This window comes from Podarcis erhardii (genome assembly GCF_964252035.2).
Source record: "Podarcis erhardii genome assembly, chromosome: 10".
Classification (NCBI taxonomy): Eukaryota; Metazoa; Chordata; class Lepidosauria; order Squamata; family Lacertidae; genus Podarcis; species Podarcis erhardii.
In genome coordinates this window covers 67,861,160-67,879,766 of record NC_138500.1, presented here as the reverse complement: position 1 = coordinate 67,879,766, position 18,607 = coordinate 67,861,160, and the positions used below count along the sequence as shown (strand labels likewise).

Here is an 18,607-nt window from a genome sequence, read left to right as displayed (position 1 = left end):
TCCTGTTACCCAGAGAACTAATTTTAAGAATCTCCAAAGCTAATTTTTTTTTTTAATTGCTTGGTTTTGAATGGACCATCTTCTGTCTGTGATCTAGAAAAATCATTAAATGTAGCAACAGCCACCAGCTTGGATGGCTTCAGAAGATGTCAGATGTGGATGGTGGTTGCTCGTGAGAAACCAGGCAGGACTCTGACCTGTCTTTTACAGGTTTTATTGGTGCAAACTATTTACAGTGCATAACCACAAAGTTCATGTCTGTCTTAGTCACTTGCAGAATCCAGGAGTGGCCCCTTCCAGCTTCTCCCCCAACATAAGAACTTAGACACCCCAAATCTTCCCCTCCTTCTTGCGTTTCACACCCCTGTGCAAGCTGGGCGACGGAAGTCATGTGTGTGCCTCCTGGCCAGCCGGGCTAGGTGAGGGGCTTGGGCTCTCAGTAGCATCTTCGAGCCCTCTCCTCGCTTGGCTGGCCCCTTCCCTCTCTGCTCCACTAGAGGTGTGGCTTTCCCCACCTCTGGACGGAGGAGCTGCTCCTCAGAAGCCTCGGAGGCTCTCTGTATTCCCCTGCCTCCCTCCCCTGTTCTGATGGCAGTCCCCTGACACATGACAGCTGTGATTGTCTTCTATATTAGATCCATAATGGGAGAGAATAATATGTCAGCTGTCATGCCACTGTAGTTGTAGGCCTCTTTAGTTGGTCTGGAGTTGCATTTGTTCAGCGTATTTGCTGTTTGATACATGTAAATACAGTGGTACCTCGGGTTACATACGCTTCAGGTTACAGACTCTGCTAACCCAGAAATAGTTTTCAGGTTAACAACTTTGCTTCAGGATGAGAACAGAAATCGTGCTCCAGCGGCGCGGCAGCAGCAGGAGGCCCCCATTAGCTAAAGTGGTGCTTCAGGTTAAGAACAGTTTCAGGTTAAGTACGGACCTCTGGAACGAATTAAGTACTTAACCCGAGGTACCACTGTAATTGTAGTTCTCAATCTAATATAAGTTAACTTTGGGCTAAGTTTATGTTATCTAACAGTAATTGAAATAACTGATTTGCAAACAGCAATGTTAAAATTATGTCTGCAGGGAACAACTGAAAACCTGTTCAACAGTTCTTGGAATCGTCTGATACGGAAATCTCAGGATATAAACTATGTTACCTCCATCTGCTTATTTAGAGAAATACTGAGCGTATTCAGAAAGCGGCTTAAAGCCTTGCTGTTCTTTATGGAGAGAATCTTGATAAATTTGCATTAAAAATGTTTCTTTTCTTTCCCCCAGATATATGTTGGGCCTCTCGGCAGTTCCAGCTGTAATACAGTTTTTTGGCTTCCTCTTTCTTCCTGAAAGCCCCCGTTGGCTTATTCAAAAAGGACAGACTCAAAAGGCAAGAAGAATCCTGTCTCTGATGCGGGGTAATCAAACAATAGATGAAGAATATGATAGCATCAAGAATAACATAGAAGAGGAAGAAAAAGAAGTTGGTGCAGGTAAGGTTGAATTTCTGCTTTCTTTGTACATTTATTAATGAGTGACAGTGTTAACAGTATTTTAGGTTAGTTTGAAATAGATTTTATATTATTACTACTACTACCACTACTACTAATATTATTTGTATAGCACCTGCAGGTCTCAGGGCAGTTCTCAACTTAAAATCACAATATTAAAACACAAAATACATAATAACAATAAAAACAAGAAGAACCAATAATTTGCAACCCATGGTTTCAGGCAATCCTAATTGGTTCTAACCATACTCCCAGTGAAAATAAGATTAAACTAAGCTCCATTCTTTAAACAGCCTTGCTCCTACATCAATTCTATTGGTATTTTTCAGAAGAAATTAATATGTTAATATCAGGCTTGGTTCCGTACTTTAACATAATGAAATTATAATTGTCTTAAGAAATGCTAATGAGTTTCAGGGATTCAGTTAAACAGGGGAAGCCAATATAATGAATCAGCCATATATACTTTTTCAAACAAATTAATAATTTGAAGGATAATTTTTGTTCTGTTCTCAATTGACTAGGTGTATATATTCTAATTGTCACAACCTAATTATATAATTGCTTGTCAGGAGTAACTCACAAGTGCACGCTAGCTCTGATATCCTTCAACTGCGATATTAAAACTTGGGATTCTACAGTGACCTTTCAGTCTGTTGCCTCTCTTTATTCGCAGTGGATTTTGACGTGTGAGGTTCCCAGTATGGTTACAAAGAAATAAAGGCTGGCAAATTCCAACTAGCATATTGAATTCTCGTGAGTTGCTTCTGTTAGCTTTTGGGTCATGCAAATTATATTTGCCTTATACAGCCACTTCTGTGCATTTTCTATAACCAAACTGGAGTGAGACTTCAGTCATAGTGAACATGTTCGTGAACGGAATAAACTTTTCAACCCATGCTGCTAGTGTTTGAACTTCCCCATTTATACCAGTCTCTGTTAGAGTTTATTTAACAGGATTAGTTTTTTTAATCTGTTAAAAAGTATATAAACACGGACTGGCAGTGTACAGATCCAGTGGCAGGGAAATGCAAGAAGCAGATTTATGTTTTAGATCAGGGGTCAGCAAACTTTTTCAGCAGGGGGCTGGTCCACTGTCCCTCAGAGCTTGTCTCTCAAACTTTTTAGCAGTGGGCCGGTCCACTGTCCCTCAGACCGGACTATATTTTGGGGGGGGGGGGGGAAATGAACAAATTCCTCTGCCCCACAAATAACCCAGAGATGCATTTTAAATAAAAGCACACATTCTACTCATGTAAAAACACCAGGCAGGCCCTACAAATAACCTGGAGATGCATTTTAAATAAAAGGACATATTCTACTCATGTAAAAACACCAGGCAGACCCCACAAATAACCCAGTGATGCATTTTAAATAAAGCACACATTCTACTCATGATGAGTCCTGGACCGTCCACGGGCCGGATTTAGAAGGTGATTGGGCCGGATCTGGCCCCCGGGCCCTAGTTATCCTACCCATGTTTTAGATGCTTCTTCAGAGAGAAGGTGGGTTGGTCTATTGTTGTTATCAAATGAGCCGTGCCAACTAGGGGGAATGTCCACTGATGCTTCTGCAGGTGATCCCACTGGCTGCTCTGGGATAGAAGGGTTAAGGTGGTCTCAGAGGTAGCTTGGACCTAAATGGTCTAGGGCTTTGTAATTCAATACATGGACCTTGAACTTGGCTTTGTAGTAGATGGGCGGCCAGTGCAGATTCTTCAACAATGCTTTCATATGTTGTCAGCCAGATGCCCCCATGAGCAATCTGGCTGCTGCATTCTTCACCAGTTGGCGCTTCCATACCAGGCCCCAAGGACAGCCCCACGTAGAGGCATTGCAGTAATCCAGCCTTGAGGTTACCAACACATGGGCTATAGTTGGTGGCCTTGTAAGGAGGATGCTGTGAAGTAGTCCAACTGGAGCGGGCAGTGAGGTACCGTATTTTTCTCTCTATAGGACGCACTTTTCCCCCTCCAAAAATTAAGGGGAAATGTGTGTGCATCCTATGGAGCGAATTCAGGCTCCTTGGCTTCAGCGATAGCAACGCGAAGCCTCCGAAGCGCAAAGGGAGCGTTCCCTCCGCACTCCGGAGGCTTTGCGTTGCTTTCGCTGAAGCCTGGAGAGCGAGAGAGGTTGGTGTGCACCGACCCCTCTTGCTCTCCAGGCTTCAGGGATAGCCGCCTGAAGCCTCTGGAGCGCAACAGGAGCTCCCGCTGCGCTCCGAAGGCTTCGGGTTCCTTTTGCTGAAGCAGGGAGAGGAAGACTCTCCTGGCTTCATCAGAGAGGGAGAGCTGCGCAGCGCCCCTTCAGCAAAGCGGGAGGAGAAATGGAAGGGGCTCCGTTTCTCCTGCCGCTTCGCTGAAGGGGTGCTGAGCAGAGAGGGGGAAAATTTTTTTTTTCGTGTTCTCCCCCTCTATAACAAGGTGCGTCCTATGGTCAGGTGCGTCCTATAGAGAGAAAAATACGGTAATCTTTTCCATCCCAAGCCTTCATTACTTGGTCCCAAGATAATGACACAGGATGAAAAACTTGAATGCAGTCTGTTTCTACCACAGCAGTTCCCAGTGCTGGAAAAGGGGTGAAATCTTAAAATCTGCAAAACAGCCTATCTCTTCTGTGGCCTGTGTTTACAGATCCCCATGCAAGTGTTTCGGTTTCTTTGGATTGTGGCGGTTATCTAGGCTGAGATCCAGAAAGCCCCCCCCCCACTAGTTCTGCCAAGAGATTTTGGCTTCTGTTTTTGTGAATTGAAACTGTGCAGTATTGCAAACCACTTCTGAAACCATGTGGACTTTTAAGAGCTGTTTGTGTTAAGTCTCCGGGGTCTGTAGCTAAAAAAAATAAAATAAAAATCTTCTGGGCTTGCCCAAACTGTGCTGCTTAATGTTGCTGTTTGGCATCTAGCCCATGATGATTTTCCCATGGAGAGATGTGGGTCTGACATAAGAGTGTTAAAGTGAATCATAGGTTAAGTTTTTTTTATGCATTTACTCTCTTGCAGTTCTGCACACTAAATATGTAATATAATATTATGTGCTGTTGACCATAAGAGGGAAATGGCTTATGGCTTTTTCTTGGATCAGAGTTTATTCTAAAAATGGAAATAAAATCAAATTATTGTGATTCAAGGGTTGTTATATGTTTGTGTTGAGATATTACCAATTTTTGTTTTTCTCATTGATGGTAAAATGAGGTTTCTTAAAAATGACACAAGAAGTTCCTTCTGGTACTGTACCCAAATAATTGTTTAGGAAAAATATATTTTTCTTAAAGTGAATTTTGCATTGGTGAAGAAGCTCTTGACATTGATATAAGAGGATTTTCCTCATTTACCTTTCAAGATGTAAAACAGATTCTGAAACACTGGCCTCTTATTTATAGTGTATGGATATAAGCAAATTAATGTATACCGTATTTTTTGCTCCATAAGACACACTTTTTCCCTCCTAAAAAGCAAGGGAAAATGTGTGTGCGTCTTATGGAGCGAATGCAGGGGGGAGGCAGGCGGGAAAAGCCCCCAAGAGCCGCACACAAGCTCCGTGCGGCTCTTGCGGGCTTTTCCCCGAGGAGGAAGAAGGGACTGACTGGCCGCGTCAGTCCCTTCTCCCTCCTCGTAGAAAAGCCCACAGGAGCCGTGTGCTCCTTAAAGGGTGCGCTGCTCTTGTGGGCTTTTGCAGGAAATGGGGGAATTCCCTCCCTGAGCTGCTCTTTGCGGCTGGGGGGGGGGACCCAGGCTTCCCCCACCAGCCCCGCCAAGCTCCTGAGCAGCTCTGGGGTAGCCCGCGAAGCCTCCGCAGAGCAGTGGGATGAAGGCTTCCCGCTCCGCTGCGGAGGCTTCACGGGCTACCCCAGAAGCCAGAACAGCTAGAGAGAGTGCTGCACAGCGCTTCCTCTACAGAGCTGTGCGGAGTGTGTGTGTGGCTCTTGGGGGCTTTTCCCCGAGGAGGGAGAAGGGCAGCCATCCACACTGCTCGTGAAAGGGAGTGCTGAGCAAAGCCTGGGATTCATACAGGCTCTGCTCAGCGCTCCCTTTAAATAATATTTTTTTCTTGAATTCCCCCTCTAAAAACTAGTTGCGCCTTATGGTCAGGTGCGCCTTATGGAGCGAAAAATACGGTAATTCCTATTTCCTGTAAAAACAGATATTAGCAGGGTAAGTTTGGTCTCAAGTTTATGCAGCCCTGACTACTCAAACTTCAATTTATTAATATATTTCTTGCTGATGGGACTTTGGAAAGTCATGATGAGGGTTTCTGGTAAGTTCCTTCCTCCTTAAAAACTCAGAAGATCTTAAAATTTCAGAGCTAGCAGTTTTAGTGAGCTTCGAATGCAGTGATATTCGGTGCTCTTGTTTGTGTTCATTCTGTTATGACTTTGGCTTTCAGGTCAAGGATTGTTGTCAACACTGCTTTAGAGGAGTTCTGTTCTTAGGATTTCCTCTTCCCTAACATGAAGCTGGGATAGGCATCACATGAACCTTAGTACTACTACAAATTTCATTATGCAGGGGTGGAGATTTCTTGAATTTACATCACAGCCTGAAATACAAACAATATCAACATTGTGCTATTTTTTGCATCAAAAAGATTGCTTATAAATTATGGAACTAAAGCTCAAGCTCTATTGTGTTTGAGTGGTTTTCTGTGACTTCAGTGATTATACCGGAATTGGATTATTCTCTTGCATATTAGCATTTTTTTTATAAGAGCGAACAAGCAGTTCTAAGAGGGAGCTCTGAAGTGTTAACATTTTGTTAAAACTAAATTAGATCTGTTAGAAGCAAGAATAAAATGACAGTTTATGGCAGATTCTAAACAAGTGAATAGCTACAGAAATGCCTGCATAGAACATCTTTATTCACATTTTATTTCAAAAGTGCTGCGCTTTATAGCATTTAGCTTCCATTGCTATGACAATGGAAAACAGTTTTCCCAGTAGCTTGCAGCATTTGTAAATGCAGAGCAAGAAAATGTTTGGATATAGCTACAGTCCAACAGCCTTGAAAAGGAGTACAAACAGATGTATTAAACTGAAGTTACAATTTTGGTAATACCTTATTTATGGAAGTATGAACACAGAAAAAGTTAAAGTTGACATGTTTTGCATTTGCTACACATTGATATTTTTGAATTGTTATTAAAAAAAAGACAAACTGAAATCATGACTCTACCAACCAAATGACATGGACTTTCACTTTGTATCTCATTGAAAAACACTATTTTGCTGCCACCCACTGCTTTTAGACAACTGTTATACCCCAATCATGCATGTATATTCAGTATATACTGTATGTCTATTGTTCACACCCCGTATTTTTCGCTCTATAAGACGCATCTAGTTTTTGGAGAAGAAAACAAGAAAAAAAATATTCTGAATTTCAGAAGCCAGAACAACAAGAGGGATCGCTGCACAGCGAAAGCAGCGATCCCTCTTGCTGTTCTGGCTTCTGGGATAGCTGCGCAGCCTGCATTCGCTCCATAAGACGCACACACACATTTCCCCTTACTTTTTAGGAGGGGAAAAGTGAGTCTTATAGAGCAAAAAATACGGTATGTACTTTGTTCAAAGCGACTGGTTTTCAAATAAAGGTGCATAGGATTCAAGCCTTAGCCTTCAAGTAAGTAACCTTTCTTAGTATCCTATGCCAGGCTGAAGAGAAGAAAGCATTAAGCCCCAGGTGACTGAGGGTTTGTGCCAGTCTACTACTGCAAGTGCTGGCCACAACATGAGGGTAGCATGCCCCCATGGTCCTGGTTTTCTGATAGTTTGGTTCTTTAAGTGCTCTTAAAAACATGCTTTTCCTACATGCCTTGAAGGTTTCTACTTCAGCTGGCTTTCCCCTTTCCTAATTTTGCCATTCAACATTTCATTATCCACCTTAGAAGAAGCAATTTTTACCCTTGTTTGTTTCAGAGCCTGTTATGTTTTATTTTGTGCCTTTATATCTTTCCTGGCTTCCGTTGAACTCCAGGCAGCATATATAGGACTCCTGGGGAGTTTCCAAGCCAATCCAGGCCTATGTAGTTTCAGCAGAGTTAATGGATTGTATGCCATGCCCTGGGATCTGGAACCCTGATGCTACATAAAAACAGTGCTCAAGTAGGTTACTAGTTCCCAGTTCCTTATTTGCTTGCAAGTTCAAAACACTGAAAAGAATGAAAATTCATTCATCCCTGAACCCCCAGATAGCATTTGGAGTGCCCCATGTAGTATATTTCCATGACTGGGGACTCCCACCTTTGAGTCCTAGAACAGTTGTTTTTGGTCCAAATTATCTTGCTTATGAAATGCTCATAAGAAATTAAATCAGCAACTGGTTGTGCCTACCCCACAACATGAATCACACACCCATCCATCTGGGGGAGTGTGCCTTGTGAGATGACATTGGATCCTGCCTAGCCACAAGCTTCCTGCAGGCACATAACATAGTTGGCGGCATCTGTACATAATAACAATAGTTAAAATGTGTAAAAAAGAAGATGATGATATGCTTTGGGCAGCAAACAGCGAATCATGCACCCACCCACAAAATAAAGTATAATGATATTGATGATCATATTAATTGTTCCTAATTATTTTATGTAGATTGATGGAAGATTAAATATGAGGATATACTAATCTAATTGAAAGGAAAATGGGGTCTAGCATATATTTTTATTCCTAATAAACATCGAAAAGGGAATATTGAAGAGTTGTCGACCTTTATTATAGTGCTTTGTAATAAGAATTATACAGAACATACAACTCCTGAGTCTCATCACTGCCTCCTGTGAGAGCGAGTGCCATAGTTTTAACTAATATTGTTTTTTACAGCCGTGATCGTAGCATTACGCAAAGCAATAATACATGTAGATGGTGTGACTTGTACTGGTGTTCGGAGTGGTTTACCATGTACAGTGGTTTGAAAGCAGCCTATGAATTAGTACAGTGGTAGGCGGCGGCAGCAGCAACAACTCCTTTCCAAACAGGGCTGGATGAGGCAACTGGTTCAAGTGGCAGATTCAGGGGTTGTTACTTTTAAGCCTCTTGGCGATTCCCCTCTGTTGGAGGACAGAGCTTGTACATGCTATGTAGCCTCTCCGGTTCCCCCAGACCTAGCCTGGTATTTTAGGTGCAGTGAATGATGCTAATCTGCTATCATTGTTGAAGTAAGATTCAGTCTTTCCGGGCCGTTTTTGAATGTGGAATAGGGAAAGAGTGCCAGCAAAATATTGGGGGCCAGCCCTGCTTCTAAAACATGTTTTTGTGGTTTTCCAGAGCTTGGTTTCAGCTGTGGGGAAGCTGAAGTATACTCTCTGCATCAGTGAGATTGCTTCTGAGTTCATCATCGTCCAACCTTTTGTAGAATCCTTTTCAGTGTATCCTAGCAACAAGAATGGCAATATGCACAAAGGCCATTAGGGACCCTTACTTTAAAAAAATTAATCTACCCTCAGTTTTAAAAAAAAAAATCTACAAATTTAAGATAACTTGAAGTCTAAAGCACGTCTACTAAAGGATTTTCTAATTCTATTGACTTTTTCCAGAATAGTAGTAACTACAAAATATTATACAACAAATATTATAACCCTTGGAAAGGTTAATCAGTGTATCAGATTTAATGGTTTAAAATCTTTATTCTTATGACTACATGTTTCACAAATGAATGTTTGGTTAATTGTGTTTGCTTGAGTACTTAAATGATAATTTGAAAAATAACATTTTCACTCAGCATCAGTCATCTAGATAAATATTTAACAAACTGTTTGGACGCTGGGCAGTAGGAATCCCTGGAGTCCTAAAGAGCTGCAGTTTCACCCTTTAGTGTATGTGTACTGCTTCTGCCCTGTTGTCTGGTAGTCCTTGGAAGCACTGTGGTTTTCTCTTCCTTTTTTCCAAGCAACCAGAATGTATTTTTCCTGTGCTGAGTTTGTCTGAGGTCAGATACACCTTAGAAAGTATTTTCTGCACATAAAAGGTAAAGGTAAAAGACCCCTGACAGTTAAGTTCAGTCGCGAACAACTCTGGGGTTGCGGCGCTCATCTTGCTTTACTGGCTGTGGGAGCTGACGTTTTGTCTGTAGACAGCTTCCGGGTCACGTGGCCAGCATGACTAAGCCGCTTCTGGCGAAACCAGAGCAGCACACGGAAACACCGTTAACCTTCCCACTGGAGTGGTACCTATTTATCTACTTGCACTTTGACGTGCTTTCGAACTGCTAGGTTGGCAGGAGCTGGGACCGAGCAACGGGAGCTCACCCCATCATGGGGATTTGAACCACCAACCTTCTGATCGGCATCCCTAAGGTAAAGGTAAAGGACCCCTGATAGTTAAGTCTAGTCGCGAACGACTCCGGGGTTGCGGCACTCATCTCGCTTTACTGGCCGAGGAGCTGATGTTTGTCTGCAGATAGTTTTTCCGGGTCATGTGGCCAGCATGACTAAGCCGCTTCTGGTGAAACCAGAATACTGCTACACAATAAATGCAGAATCTCTGACCCAAATGGAAAATGCAAAAGGTTAACACTTTACAAAGAGTTATAGAATTGTAGAGTTGGAAAAGAGTTCATCTAGTTCAAAGAGACTTAGACATGTCTTCTGCTCTACAGCAGACACTCAATAAGAATTCACTTACAGTACAACACATTATATGTCTACTCAGAAGTCGATTTCTTCGTGTTTGTTGGGGTAAGTGGTTACAGGATAGCAGCCTAAGCTTTGTTTAAGGGTTGGGGTTTTTTTGAGGGAGGACAGTTCCTGTTGCTGTAACTCCACAGTCAGGGTCAATGAGACATAGCTGACTTCCCATGGTAAGCATGGGGTCAGCACAGTGTAGCTGGTTTTTTAAAAGATCATTGTCATGCATCATTCTCCCCACCAGCCCCTTTCGGTTCGTATTACAGTGGTGCCCCGCAAGACGAATGCCTCGCAAGACGAAGAACCCGCTAGACAAAAGGGTTTTCCGTTTTGGAGGTGCTTCGCAAGACGAATTTCCCTATGGGCTTGCTTCGCAAGATGAAAATGTCTTGCGAGTTTTTCCGACTTTTCCCCCCTTCCCCCCCTTTTTCTAAGCCGCTTATCTGCTAAGCCGCTAATAGCGCTAAGCCGCTAAGCCGCTAATGGGCTTGCTTCACAAGACGAAAAAACCGCTAGACGAAGAGACTCGCGGAACAGATTCTTTTCGTCTTGCGAGGCACCACTGTATTTAGCTCTTGTTACAGAACTTGTTTCCTCCATATTTAACTTCATTGCTGGCAGGGATGAAGTATGGTGCATGGCTCTCATTCTGCTAAGAAAACAAGGAAAGGGGCCTTTATTCAATCATCCATTTTTTTTCTGGGAAGTGTGGCTTGATGTTCTGATTTTAATCCTGAGAAGAAATGGTTACAGTGACGTTTCTAGACTTTATAATATGATAGAATATTTTGACATAATTGAAGGTGTTCCATTCCTTTGAAAATAGCCATGCCCTGTACCTGTGAGAAGTTAACAAAACACCCGGGTAATTTAAACTGTGCTGGAGAGTAGAACAATACTCTATTCCAACAGAAATAATTAAATCAGAGCAGGATGACCTTGGCACCATGTTATTTTCCTGCTGATTTCTTAAGTATCCGAGGAAGACTTGGAATAAAGAAATAAGCTCTGGAACCCCTACTGGAAGATGCATAGTCTTTGTACAGTTGTAATAAAGTGAGCATTAAAACCTCTGTTTCAAACAATTAAATTGTATTGAATAACATAATAGGAAAATTCTGGAGAATTAATTAGTTATGCATGCTATTTTGATTTGAAAAACTTTTATAGAGGTTTATAGACCACAGATATAATTTTAAAATGACAAATCAAATAAATAAGCACTTTAATGTTATTTGATAGGAAAACATACCATGGGAATAAAAACTTCTCATCTGCAGTTGCTGATGTGTTTTGGAATTGTGTAGTGCTTTTGTTCATTAATGAGAACTTCATTGGATTTTCTTTAGTGATAAATTGGCTTCAAGAAGGGTAACATATGGTTCTGCCTAGGTAGAATAAAATTGTGGTTGTGAAGTAAATTGCTGGCATTGGTAAAATGGGCTAAAAGGCTGCATTTGGTTTTCAAGTAGAGCTGTTTGGAGTCAAATCTGCAAAGTGAACTTTCTTGTACAGGCAATTCTCAACTTACACTGGGGTTACATTTCGGGGATAATGAATAAACTCAAAATCACATATAGCAAAGTGCATGGGATTCAGTGGGGGGTGGGATTGCAAGGTCTTTTTTCCTGGCCTTCCCCCTTTCTTTCTTTCTTTCTTTCTTTCTTTCTACCTACCTACCTACCTACCTACCTATCTATTTTATTGCCAAGTGCATAAAGCTGAATGCGCACAAGTTAAATAAACATAAGTTGTCAGTTACCTGTATCCTAAAACTTTGGTAGGAAAAAACCCAATACTTTTAAGATAGCACTGAATGACCATAAACCATGCATCTTGTTCTGAACTGCTGTACTTGACTGTTTTGTCTCCTCGCTTTTAAATTGGTGGTACCTTTTGAAGGAGCGAAATCAGACTCTATGTTTTAGATAAATGAATTTATTAAGCCAACAGTAAGTGTCTTACAGTTTTTTTACTAACAATTAAAAATTTATACCGTACATTATTTATAATGGAAAGGTTCACTCTCCTGAATTGGATAGTTGTGGTTTAATCTTCTTCTTCTTTTTTTTTAAGTGAGCAGATTGGACCTCCTTAAAAGGTACAATTGAGAGATCTAAATTTGAGGCTGATGAGTTAGGTTTTTGTGTTACCTTTCGTCCAAATGCAGCAGTTAACTGTCTTTTAATATAACAGTGAATCAACCTTATTGGGTAGCGAATGAATGCTGTTAAGCAAATAGAAAAAATCATATCTAAGGTTACGTATAATTTATTCCCTATAAATATTGATTTTGAGCCGAACTTCATGGACAGTGTTGTCTGAATGCCATGCATTTAATCTCTTGTGAATATATTGACCTAGGAGTCACTGTACTGAAGACGGTTGAGCTACCGCAGCCGCTTTTATTTCTCTTGGTGAATTCTCCAGCCCTCAGCATGTATAATTAAGACATGCTAAAAATGGTTTTCTATATGGAGGCAAACAGATAATACAAGAAAAGAGAGTGCTTAGGGAAGGTCCTTGAGGAGCAATGTTTGAAGAAACAATAGCTGCTTCGTTTACCAACAAGCAATGCAGGGGGAGTGAAGACATCTCTTATATCTTATTGATTGGAAGAGAATTGACTGATATTCTGTCATTTAGTATACTAAGCACTCATCCTGCTGTATATGGTAAGGATGTGTGTACCACCACATCTATTCAGTTTTTGAGTTTTTGAGAAACTTGATGACTTCTCACAGCTGTCCATGGAGGCGCAGGTCAATTCTGTGTCCAGGGGCAGCTGTTTACCAGCTCCATCTGGTACACAGGCTGAGACCCTATCTGCCCACAGACTGTCTTGCCAGAGTGGTGCATGCTCTAGTTATCTCTCCCTTGTGCCTCCATGGACAGCTTTGAGTCCAAAATGACTCCCAGGCTGCGCACCTGGTCCTTCAGGGGCACAGTTACCCCATTCAGGACCAGGGAATCCTCCACACCTGCCCGCCTCCTGTCCCCCAAAAACAGTACTTCTGTCTTGTCAGGATTCAACCTCAATCTGTTAGCCGCCATCCATCCTCCAACCGCCTCCAGACACTCACACAGGACCTTCACCGCCTTCACTGGTTCTGATTTAAAAGAGAGGTAGAGCTGGGTATCATCTGCATACTGATGAACACCCAGCCCAAACCTCCTGATGATCTCTCCCAGTGGCTGCAGGTAAATGTTGAAAAGCATGGGGGAGAGGACAGAACCCTGAGGCACCCCACAAGGGAGAGCCCAGGGGTCTGAACACTCATCCCCCCCCACCACTTTCTGAACACGGCCCAGGAGGAAGGAGCGGAACCACTGTATGACAGTGCCCCCAGCTCCCAGCCCCTCAAGATGGTCCAGAAGTATGTTATGGTCGATGGTATCAAACGCCGCTGAGAGATCCAGCAGAACTAGGAAACAGCTCTCACCTTTGTCCCTAGCCCGCCGGAGATCATCAACCAGTGCGACCAAGGCAGTTTCAGTCCCATGATGAGGCCTGAATCCCGACTGGAAGGGATCCAAATGGAAAATGAAAAACAACTACCAGATTTTTAGAAGACATCTGAAGGCAGCCCTGTTTAGGGAAGCTTTTAATGTTTAACAGACTATTGTATTGTAGTATTTTATTGGAAGCCACCCAGAGTGGCTGGGGAAACCCAGCCAGATGGGTGGGGAATAAATAAAATAATAATAATAATAATAATAATAATAATAATAATAATAATAATAATAATAGTAATAATAATAGAGACTGAAGATTAACAGTACTTGTTTTTATGCCTGTATTGTTGCAGTAGATACTTTCAATTACCATGTTTTATATATGTGGGGAATAGTGCCATAATTTAAAATTTTAGAACAGTGCATAATTTTAACAATTAGAGCAATATCTGAATTATAAAACCTGCCGTGAGTATGCAATGGCTATAGTATTATATTTTTATGGATTTTAGTTGCATTGCTAATCTTAAAATATGGACATTAAAATTAATAAGGAAATTGCATAGAGAAATAACCTTAGTGCTTCTTGGTTTTTATATAGATTTCAGCAGCAATTGTATAATTAACCAACTTTCATTTTCCCTGCTGGTGTTGTATCTCATAGGGTCTCCCAAACTTGGGTGTCTGGATGTTTTGGGGCTATAATTCCCATAATCCCTGGCCACTGGTCCTGCTAGCTAGGAATGATGGGAGTTGTAGACCTAAGACTGGGAAACCCTGGTATAGTGTATCCCTTCTTTCAGGTCCTGCGGTATTTATTAAACTAAAGTTACTGGAAAATTATTAATTTAAATTCTTACCCTTAGACCAGTATATGAACAATTGTTGCATATATATCTGAAATTAATTAATTTTGTAAGCCATTTGTAATGTGGATTTGATGGCACTATCATTTTCGGCTTCCTGCTTTCCTGAAATACTCACCTTTATATATCATTTGTCTTCCAGAGGCTTGAAACATTTTATTTCATTGATTGTTAAGGCCCAGCATGACAACAGTCTTGAAACCACTTGATCTGTGGTTAGTTATTACTATACATAATAAAGAATGTATGAAATCTGCTGTGGAAAAGCGTGTAAAAAAGTTCAAAATATGGGATGTGGTTGGTTGCCATAATGGGAAATACTGATTGATGTAATGAATTTCATTTTTCTTTACTTTTTCAAGCTGGACCTGTGATCTGCAGAATGCTGACCTATCCTCCAACTCGAAGAGAGTTAATAGTGGGCTGTGGTCTACAAATGTTCCAGCAACTGGCAGGTATTAACACAGTCATGTATGTATCACTTTTTCAACTTTGGTTTTTTTTTATTTAAAAAACATGTTTCATTTGGTACAACAGAAAATAGACAAAAAGCTTTCAGTGACATGTATATTTTTCAGATAGTATAGAGGGCGAGGGGTGACCAGTAGAGAAAATGTCAGGAAGCCCAGAAACAGTGGAAATAGTATAAAGGTGATTTATAAATTGACAAACTCCACTTGTAAGAAACTCTCCATTTGTTGCGATAAAGCATGGGATGCAGTGCAGGAAATCTTGTCATATTAATTTGAGATGTTTGGAGATACTGTTGTAATTGTTACCCAACAGTGGCAACTGTTTAAGTTTATATATACATTCACATGTAATAATATTTTGTAAATTTAATAATCACTTTTCTACTGTTTACATTGTTCTGTAGATTCCTGTGGTTTTCTGTTTTTCATATCCCTGGGGACCTTCTCCTTTGTTTTAGATGTGTGCTTTTCAAATTTTGCATGAAAATGCATTGTCAACTGCATTTAGACTAATGTTCAAGGTAACAGAGCAGATTTTTCTGCAGTGCGCCTATTTAAGCATGCTTCCCTACGAGGCGAAACAAAATCCACAAAGTGTAGGGCTGGCATCAAATTACTTTGAAAATGTGATGTGTGCATATGGTAAATGAGAAAATATCTGAAGTTCCTGAGGAAAAAACACAGTTGGAGTAGGTCCAAATGTTTTTTCTTTCTTTCTTTCTTTTTTTGGAAGTATATTGAAACCCTGTAAGATTTATGGTACTCATTAGCAGACTTTGCTTATCCTAAACTTACAGATGTGCTTAGATCAGAAACGCCTTACCAAGCAGTAGTTTTTGCAGACTGTGAATGGAACAGATCTAGTTGACAATGAGGAAGTGGAGAAGGGCGGAAGTTACTGCGTAAAACCTCTTAAATTCTCAAATGCGTTACAGCAGCTCTGGTGTGGATTTATTAAGTAAATCTTTAGGCACCAAGTATTAGAAACACACAATTCAGTGTAAATTGATTTCCCCTCAATTTGTTTTTTGGTGTTTGAGATACAGACACACACAAATGTATGTTAGGGGACCTGCACTGTAAAATGCTTTGATACTGTAGATTGAAAACCTGTCGCCTTGCTAGATATAAATCGTAGTATATGACAGCAGACTGCTTGGTAACCTTCAGCACATTCTATGACCTATACATTTTAATGGCTTACTAACCTAAAGATGCAGCACTGCACACATTTAGCCTTCTGCCATATCTTTTCCAGTTGACTGTATTTTAAATGAGGACCATGGTAGCAGAGTGAACCATCGCTTTTGCGTGTTGGGTAGGGAGGGAAATGTGCTAAACAAGGTTTTTCCATGTGCAGCTGTTGAAGAAACTGGTCTCATTATATTTACTACATGTTTTGTACAGAAGGATCATAGTTCAGTGGTGGAGAATCTGCTTTCCATATAGAAGATCACAGGCTGGGAAAGTTTCCTTTTTGGAAACCTTGTACAACTAGCTGCCAGTCAGTTTAAGCAGTGCTGAGCTAATGGACCAATGCTCTCAGCCTGTATAAAGCAGCCTCCTGTGTTCCTATATACTACTTTTTGTTTGCATTTTTATAACTGTGACTTGTGATCTGATACAAAGGAGGAAAATAAGCAAATTCAGGTACCAATTCTTTCATGCTATTATGTAATGAAGTTACATAACAACCAGCTGGAATAGCAGCTGATGGAGACGGTTCTGATAGAAGAGGAACCAAATGGCATTTGGACCCAGCTGAGCTGATAAAGGAGGACTAACTGTTTCTTTTCTGTCAGTTGCAACCAAGTGGAAGATTCAGAGAGCCCGATATTACTGCGCCCTAAATCCTAATTGAACTCTGACTCCATTAGTTTGCCTGCAGAACTTTTACGATCTTCAAAATTTATTCTTGCTCATTTTATGCCTGCTGATTGTCACTGGTGTGGCGAACCTGTGTTGAGAACTTGGGACTGGGCTAACATCCTTGAATGTAGCTCCATAAACCATCCTAATATCCCTGCACAAAGAGGGGTTACAGCCTAGGCTTCTTACTGTGACATGGTGTAGCAGTCAGAGTGACACCAGAAATGACAAGGTTTAAGGCTCCACTTGATAGATGACGTGGGGCCAATAATTCTCTCAAATGAAGGTGCTGTGCTCCTTGGAAGAAGCTCAGGACAGCTCCGCCCCACCCCAATCTCATTGACAGATGCAGTGATTTTTATGTGGACGGGCATCATGTAAGCTTATATCTGCAGCCTAGCTGGTAGCATTACTACGTGAACAAAGTCTTAAATAAGTTTAAAAACAAACAACCGGGAGAATGCCATAGGCAAAATCTAGTCTGTTTTGGGAAGGGTATTGGAGATAGGAAACTCCCGCCTTACAGGACAGTAATTGTCATTCTAATGGTGGAGGTCATTTAGAAATGCTTTATTTGTATTGCAGACTTGCATCCTCATAATGTGACACTTGATCGTGGGGATTCAGTGATAGGAAGTATAATTGAAAACTGTAAATCAGAGTGAGGATATTCAAATGTCAAATGACTAGGAGATTAAATGACCTGCTGATAAACTCTAACAAAAGGATGTTGCATGAATTCGTACAAAATTAGTAGAAATTAGTAGGAATGTTGTACTTATAACCCTAAGAAACTGATAAGTCTTAAATATGAAAACTATCAGTTATGTTAATGATTACATTTCAGACATATATTTTTGTGGCTGTGAGATCTGTGTAAGAATTCAGTAGTATTGCAGACTTAATAATTTTGCTTTGGGAGAAATGTATCTTGCAGGTGTCTTTGTATTCTTCTCTGTTCCTATTTTTAAGCCATTTGTGTGAGTCTTTCACAGTCCAGCCATTTCTCCTCCTTGATCCTGCCAGGAAGTCATAGTACTATTTGATTTCAGCCTGTTGCCTTGGTAATAACTGTAATGCCACAAATTCAGCATTATAACTTCACTGCACGATCAAAAAGCTGTGAGTGTGTGCTTTGTGGGAGAGAGCCCAAAGGCTTTGTTGTAATACACAGCTTTGATAATTAGTAAAACTGAGAGAGAACGACTTGCTTTTTTCAAACATAGCAGCCTGCCAGATTTGAGGTGCTGAAATTCATCTCCATTAAAAAAAATGTAATGTTCAGTCAATCGGTTTCCCTTTGACAATATTCCTATGCATCCTTCCCACTATTCATCAGATATTTGTTGATGTTTGGAAGAATACATAGCCAACATTATCTGTATCAAGGTAGGTATGTTCAAAAACCTCATTGTCACTTAAGTCACTTTAGTCTTCCGTATTTAAATGCACACTTGATGTAACCCAAATTCATAAATTTGTTAATGAGGTTGTGGGGGAGGTTTCTTGGACTCGTTTCTCATACGTTTTGAAAAACACTGATCAATCAGGATGTTTACTCAATTGTTCATCTTGGAGTTGGAGCTATAAATACTGCACTTTATACAACCCATTTTTCCTTTTAAAAAAAGGTGAAATCTTTTGAAAGATGGTCAGTGTGAAATCTGACGATGGTTGGCAGGAATTGAACGCAACCCTTGTGTAATATCCTGCTAAAGTTATTACAGCAAATGGCACCATGTCTTGCACTTTGTGGATTTTAGTCACCGTTATTTTGAGAGCGTCAAAACAGGTTCTGCTGGTGAGAGACTGACATATCTA

General features: G+C 40.9%; 1 protein-coding gene across 1 annotated transcript in view; it reads left to right on the top strand.

The window, feature by feature from the left end:
- SLC2A13 (solute carrier family 2 member 13) overlaps window positions 1-18,607 on the top strand; it is a 107,926-nt gene that overhangs the window by 26,118 nt on the left and 63,201 nt on the right. Inside the window, exons 3-4 of the mRNA XM_081877958.1 lie at window positions 1,282-1,490; window positions 14,807-14,915. Coding sequence (XP_081734084.1) covers window positions 1,282-1,490; window positions 14,807-14,915 — 318 coding nt within the window. The remainder of the gene's footprint in view (window positions 1-1,281; window positions 1,491-14,806; window positions 14,916-18,607) is intronic.